General features: G+C 40.1%; 1 protein-coding gene across 2 annotated transcripts in view; it reads right to left on the reverse strand.

The window, feature by feature from the left end:
• Positions 1-6219, reverse strand: part of tat (tyrosine aminotransferase) — a 17282-nt gene extending 11063 nt beyond the window's left edge. For both annotated transcript variants that reach the window (XR_007571838.1, XM_050073508.1), the window contains exons 1-5: positions 6062-6219; positions 4906-5210; positions 4444-4548; positions 2614-2681; positions 2094-2252 (exon numbers count right to left, since the gene is read on the reverse strand). Coding sequence is in view for 1 of the 2 variants with exons in the window: in XM_050073508.1 (XP_049929465.1) it covers positions 2094-2252; positions 2614-2681; positions 4444-4548; positions 4906-5210; positions 6062-6066 (642 nt within the window). In the remaining variant the exon portion in view is untranslated. The remainder of the gene's footprint in view (positions 1-2093; positions 2253-2613; positions 2682-4443; positions 4549-4905; positions 5211-6061) is intronic.
• Between the last annotated feature and the right edge of the window lie 1586 nt (positions 6220-7805).

Genomic DNA, 7805 nt, shown 5'->3' on the forward strand with positions numbered 1-7805 from the left:
AAAGCAAGAGAAGAACATTTAATTTACAGGGCTTTCCCTGGAGGGTGGGAGTGGATGAACCCGGTTAAAGAGTACCCGCCCGGCCGGGACGCTCTAAAACTAAGGCGAGCGCGCCCATAAAGAGGCAGGGATCATTTCATTGGTCAACAGTAAATCTGGCATTCTATTGGTTGGGGGATTTTGACAGGGTTGTTACACAAAAAATCCAAGCGCAGGGCAGAAATCTGAGAGCAGAAATACCGCGAGCGCATAGAAACAGTTTGAGCGCGAGGAGAAAAGCCGAAGCGCGAGCAGGAAATCTGTGTGAGCAAATGGTATCTGAGTGTGTGCAACATGGTATCTGAGTGCGTGCAACATGGTATCTGAGTGCGAGCACACAGTTTGAGCAGAAACAGAGTAGATCCAAGTGCAAGCAGAGGCTATTTGAGTGCGAGGGCAGGGTTTTTGATTGTGAAATCAATAAATAATGCTCTCAAACTGATAGACCACTCTCTTGAGTAAAGATAGGGATAAAGCTCCATACACATGCCCAGGGCACAATGTTTACCTCAAAGGACTTAGCAAAGGTCAATTCATTATACATGACTAACATAACCACCTGTCTTTTAATTTATTACTTCATAGTTAGCCAAAAGCTATCTTCGCATTTTGTCCAGGTCTTCCACTTCCGGACCGAGAAGCGGAGGGAGCTGATGGTGGACTGATGTAAATTATAGTGGTGGGCGAGTCATGTAGCTGCTCCAACTGCAGCTATACCTAGGCTACTCACATATGTTGGCTTTATTTTTGTACAGTGGGAGTAAGCATCTTTGTGGTCTGGTTAGGGCAGACTCTTTATTGTGCATGATAATACATCCATGTCTTGATGATGCTCGGGGATACTCACTATTGCAAACATGAGAAATATCATAGTGAGGTTAGGCTGATGCAGTGTTTGAGAGTGTACCAGGAAGGTGACAGGTATCATGTCCTCAAAAGCCTGTACAAGATTGTACAGCATCTTTCTCGATTGCCACTGGCCAAGTCATTAATACATGTGCAGCAACATCGCTGTTTTGATCCCACAAGTCCTCTCCACAGTGACTTTTTTGCAATTATGTCAGCAACCCATGTTTAACTACTGCTGTTACATTTCATTGGCCTGTGGTCAGTTGAAAATATGAAATATATTCTTTGTTCAGGGGGGAAATTAATTTCTGTCATTGAACTGACTGGTCCACCACTGATTTATTACACATTCTACTGTGTTTGATGGCCAGTTAGTTCAGTTTTTACAGAGTTATGAGGGGGATTTTTTTTCATTCTGGGACACTAACTGCATACAGCTGTAACTTTAATGATCTGAAATGTTTTTCACTACTTTTTTTCCAGGAAATTCCACAACATCCGAGGATAGATTATTCAAAAAGTGATGAGACAACCCAGTGCGAGCCAACGAGAATGTGTATCATTAACAAAACACTGTGTTACGCAGGACGCACATTTAACACCAACTTTTAAGGGAGACCCAAGTGGTGGCACCATACTTCTGTGCCTTATTACAGATCACTGAACTGTGCTGTGATTGGCTAGTGCTACATGCTGTGATTGGCTAGTACTTGTCATGTTGATGAATGGAAGGTAGAGGCGATTAGGGTTGGGGCAAGGTCATGGTTAGGTCTAGTATTTGCCAATCAGAGCGCAATATGGGCTGGACTTGCCAAGGAATACAATGGGCTCCACGATGCCATGTCTGTGCTTCCAACAGCAGCAAGCTAACCAGTGAGCCTTTTTGATTAAGAAATGACTCCAGCCACTTCTGAAACCACAATAATTGGCTCATATTTTTCATTTCTATTATTAATGAATAAAAAAATATAATTAAGACAACTTTAGAGTTTTTTTCAGGGGGATGGAGGATGGATGGGGTTTCCCTTACTTAACATATCACGTCATTTTATATCGATGGCGAACAATATAACTTATTTCCAAAAATGTTGAACTTTGAATAAAGTTAAAATAGACCAATTGAAAGGTTCAGTAGGTTCAGTTAGTGTTTGTGTTTCAAACAAAAGAGAACAAACAGTATTGTGATGATACACCCTCCTACTTACCAGAAGGTTGTAGAGTTTGACCTCAATGCCCATGGACACAGCCAGAGTCTTATATAAGGAGAAACCTGGGCATGGGACCAGGATGTTGTCCCCTGGGTTACACAGGACACTGATTGCCAGGTCAATGGCTTGACTGCAGCCACTGGTCAAAATCACATCCTGGAAGAGAGGATGGTGCACTTTACTTTAAAGAGCGTAGACACCAAAACCACATATCCATGCTAACAACAACACCTAACAGTTTATAGTCTTTGACTAGAATAAAGTCACTGTAACAAGCAGACTGACTTTCAAGACATGCACTCATATACATCTGATTATAAGCCTATTAATATTATGAACATAATATCGCATGTACAGTGGTTGTAACATCATACTGCTGAAAGTCATTTTCATTCACTCATTATGCCCTTAAGTTCTTGTATACTGTGACTCAGATTTAGAGGTAGCACTGCAGAAGAATTAGGATGAGAAAGCATACATTAAAAACAGAGGTATGAGTTGGAGTATGAGTTAGTACCTCTGCCTCTACGGGAGCCTCAGGGCAGCTGTAGAAGTTGGCCACTGCCTGTCGGCTCTTCAAATAACCTGCAGGTGGACACACAGAAAATATTAAGCATGCGCAAACAGAGATACATTGGGTCAACTGATGGTGAATCAAATCATTTAAAGTTTGGTTAGGCAGTTTATTTTGGCATCATTCAGCAAAAATCCCAGGATAAACTTTGAGCATGTTGAAATTCAGTTGGACTGAGCTAAAACTAGACTTCTGCACCTCATCTTGGCACTTTTTCAAGGATTTAGAAATGTTAGGCAATGACAGGAGACTGTGGCCAATCACAGGTCATTTCAGACCGAAGGCGCTCCTACTGGATGTTTTAAAAATGCAGATACAAGTGCACGTCCCTTCGGTGAAAGCTTGACTGAGCGGCAAAAAATCTTGCAAAAAAAAGTTGCTATTCCAGCACTGGCAACAACTGCCTACACTGCAAAGCAACCCACAAAAGGTGGACGAACTTATCAAAAATAGAATCTAAGAGACAGGCTGACAATAAACAGCTAGCTAACATTAGCTAGAGCTTTGAATCACAATGTGTCCTCTGTCTCACTCCCTACAGCTACAGGCCACCTCGTCGGGAGGAGAGCAGGCAGTAGCTCTGGAGACAGGTACTTTGTCAGTGACCAAAGCACCCCGAATCCAGCCAGTGCAAACCTCAGCTCCGGGGACCTGACATCCCCGACTTCCCGCTGAATCAGAAGACTTTCTGTTGCTGCTGTTACACAGGTTAGACCCAGCACTGCTGCTGGTCCCCAGCCCGCAGTGACACCCAGCTCTGGGGGGTTTGCACTGACCAAATTCGCATATACAGCCTCAGACCGAGGTCTGTCTTTAAGCTGCTGCCCACTGTCCTCCCATTCTTGTTTAATTTGTGGACTGATAAACAGAGAGAGAGCTAAGCAAGGAGGAGCTGAGTGAATGCACTGTGAGTAAATCGACAGTGAAATAAGGTTAAATAAATCAATGTATGGGCAACACTGGGTTACTGTATAAAGTGCATGAATATGTCCATGATCATCTGGTGGGAGGTGTATAGTGTAGAGGGGGGAGCTGCAGGACGAGGGTGTAAAAAGTTCTTAGATCTTTTATGTAAGTAGAAGTTGCAAGACCACAGTGTTGAAATACTGTGTTCCAAGTAAAAGCCCTGCATTCAAAATGTTACTCAAGTAAAAATACAAAAGTATTAGCAACAAAATATACTTGAAGTGCTAAACGTAAAAGTACTCATCATGCAGAATGGCCCATTTCCGAATTCTATATATTACAGGGTTATTAATTGATGCATCAAGGTGTTCGTGACCTAAATGGCACAGCTGGTCAAGATGGAGCTCATTTTAATCCCCATATAAACTGCTGGGCGATTTAATCTGTAAAAAATCATCATCATTTATTGGTGGATTGTATTTTGTATTAATAATTTGAATCTTCAAAGTAACTAAAGTTATCAAATAAATGTAAAAGTACAAAAAAGAATAAGTAAAAAAGTGGGAAGTAATAAAAAAGTACAGTAATTCCCTCAGAGATGTAGAGGAGTAGATGCACAAGGTAGCATACAATTAAAATACTCAAGTTACATTCCACCATTGAGTGAGCAGTAAATGATTTTGACATTAGACAATTTCTGGTTAAAAAAAAATCATAATGCAAGTTGAAGGTCACTGTGTAGAGTCGCCTAACTGTAAAACATCTCAGCTTTAAGTATCTGCAACTTTGTTTTTAAAACCAACATGAAATTGCATCTGTGCATTCACCAATGTTTACTTTGGATTTAGTTAGGTTAGCGCGACTCACCAACGGAAGGAGCGTAGCCGTTGTATTTTTGTGAGTCGATGGCGTCTTTCATGGCCTGCAGCACTTCATTGTCTGTAGGCAGGTTTCCAAACACAGTGGGATCCCCTGGGAACAGATAATAGTAAGCAATCACTCAACAGCAAGAGAATATAAAGATTAACCATTACATTCATGTTAAAAGTCAGCATTTCTCTACACATGAAAAAAAATAGGAGTCATGGGATACCGCATACATACATGTGTAAGAAATGTGGTTTGTTTCCAGTCTTAGAAACTAATTGGAAATCTTTAGTCTTTTTTGATTATAGTCACACATTGTTGGAGTAATCTGACGAGTATTTGTCTGACATCTGTCTTATTGATTGTTGGTTAATTAATAAATTAATAACTACTGATTAAAAACAAAGTGGCATCTCCAGAAGTTTTTAAATCACCAGTTTCATCATGCAGAAACCCTCTCACCTATGGAAAGTGCGATCATGGGTTTCTCTGGGTTCGGAGTCAGCTTCATCCCATCCACAATGGCTCTGATGGGATTGAGTGTTTTGTTGGCCATTTCTGAGGGCTTCACTTCCCATCTCTGCCTGCGGCTCTTGGCCTTGGCTGGATACAAGCTGCCATTCACACCGACGTGATGGATGCCGTTCCCGTGTACTGCCTTCCCATTGACTCCGCTTCCATTCAGGCTTTTGCCATTGACAGCGCTTTTGCCGTGGACTCCATTTCCATTCATCTGAACCACGTAAGACTTGTTCTCCATCCTGGAACTGATGAGGATGATGGACAATGAGTGATAGAGCAGTAAAATAAATTTACTCAATACTTCAGTGTAATCTTGAGGTACCGTTTTATGCTACTTTATACTTCCCCAGTACAGTAGTGAAACTTCATCACATGTATTTGACATATATTTACTTTAAACATTAAGGTTAACTTACTTGTGATCAATTTATAAAATATAATGAATTGTTACAGACTGAAATGCCCAACACTGTAAAAAAAATAATACTCAAACTTAGCTCCCCCTGAAACAGCTACAACCTTGATATGTTCCTACATGCAGTGTTGGGGAGTAACTAGTTACATGTTAATGTTTAAGTTACCTAATCAATACTTAATACACTTTTATTTCACTTTGGCAATACTCATGTGGAACTGCAAAAATCTGCCTAGAAATTGTGGTTTCACGCATAAAGGAAATACTAAGGTTTATTGTGATCAAAATATGCTAATGATCACATCTGACTGCGCATATTCAAAGATTATAACCAGATGAACATATTCAGCAGACTTTCTTTGTTAATATTGCTGGATTTTCATTTTATTATTATTTAATTTTTCAGTCATTCAGAATTCAGTCTGTCCATTCATTGAACCGACAGAGAGGAGATGAACCGGAGTCGTTCAGGTCTTTGATGAATTTATTAATGCGCAAAAACATTAGAACATTAAAAGATCGACTTACAACAGTATATCTTCTAAATCATCAATAAAACAGAAAACGTGCATTTTATTTTAATTCAACTCCATTCACAGTTCATTTGTTTAATATCAGACCGTTAATTGAGATTATGAAATAAAATGAATGAAAGTATATAAAAATCACATTTGTACTTACTTCATTATAGCTATTCAACAGGTCTCAGCGAGTGTCTCCAAAAAGCAGCGGTGCAGGTTAATTACTCTCACACAAGATGAACAGTATGGGATGTTTTACGCCGTTATATATCAAGATCCCCGAAAATGGGTGTAGAGCCCTGCCCATATTTCCATTGGTGGAGACTGAGGTTTGTACCATTACACCCCTCTTACATCACTAATCAGAACCATACCACCTCAAACTTTTAGCGGCATCAATTACCGGCCGGAGGAGGAGAAGGGAGGGGAGGCGATGGGACGGGATTACGTAGATGACAGGACACCTCAGTGGCGCCTGCAGGAGTGCGTCATAACGCACTCAAAACAGAGGGCGCAAAGTGCGAGTCAATTGCAGTAGAGATGAATCTAAAACCTGTGTGAAACCTGTGATTTCTTTTCCGACTATAACAAGTCAAACTGTCTGCTGTAGCCTACAATGAGTTTATAGAATTAGACTTTGTCCTTTGTAATGGATTTAAAAATGTTTAACTCAATATTCTAATAAAAAAAACGTCAATCTAAGTCAGGAATGCTCACAAGAAGAGTAACCATAGTCTTTTGCCCCTTTGCTTCTATGGTGCTCCCTGCTCAAACAAGAAGTTACTTATTCATGATGGGTATGACATACTAAGGCTAATACGTGAGTCAGCAAAACATGTTGTGATTTCATGAATCAGTGTCTGCCAGATGTGAGCCTCTAGACGTTCAGGTCACGTTGTGTTAAATCAATATGTCAGACACACAAACAGTTTCGACAAAACACACTGATGGTGTTGTTGTTATGCACTGAGAGCATCTTTGAATGTTCTGATGCATTCATCTATAAGGTTAGCTTCAGTGAACTGCTGTTTGCAGTGAGTACAAGCACACTGTGCTGGTAGTGGAGCAATAAAATGGGTCACACTTAAAAAACATCTGTGGAAAACTACTCCTTACATAATAGCATGTCAGCCAGGCTTTTTTTCCTAAACTGGGGCGTTTTCATGCACAGCAGCGGTTTGTTTTACAGTCCCTTTGAGTGAAATAGTGCCAGTGAAGGTAGGTAAGGTCCTCTGAGAGTGATAAAAGAGAAAAGTGGTTTAAAAAAATGGAGAAATAAAAACTAAAAGGCAGCGTTGCATCAATTATAACAAAGGGTATTTTATTTTTTTCTTATTGACAAATCACATGATGGGAACAAAACTAACAATGCGTTTATCCCACAATACAGTTCTACACCACAAGAGCAAAACAGGCTCACGCTACACAGAAGAAAGGAAAAAGAATAAAGTCATTGCTGTTTTCTTCCTAACAGAGGCGTGGACTCAAGTCACAAGACTCAAGTCACAAATTCAATGACTTTGGATTAAATTTGGGAAAATCAAAAAAGACTTGCAACTCAACTTGGACTTTAACACCAATGACTCGTGACTTCGCTTGGACTTGAGCCTTTTGAAATGAAAACACTTCATACCTTCCCCCATGTCCAAAGTTTAAAATGTATGTTGTGTTAAAAAAGTATGCAGTAATTCAATTTACTTCCCTTTATTTCCTGAATCAACTAATGTTGAACACTGTTCATTCCCACCAAGTCGACACTTAATTCCTCGGATCCTCTTACTTTCATACAATTCGACAGCATCTAGTCAAGTTGCAGGAGAGAACAATGAAGAACTAATGCTACCTTACTAAGCGGCAAACTATACAAAAGATCATTTTGTTCGGTACAAAAACTGCATGGTGTT

The sequence above is a fragment of the Epinephelus moara genome, chromosome 20 (genome assembly GCF_006386435.1).
Source record: "Epinephelus moara isolate mb chromosome 20, YSFRI_EMoa_1.0, whole genome shotgun sequence".
In the NCBI taxonomy this organism is placed as follows: domain Eukaryota; kingdom Metazoa; phylum Chordata; class Actinopteri; order Perciformes; family Serranidae; genus Epinephelus; species Epinephelus moara.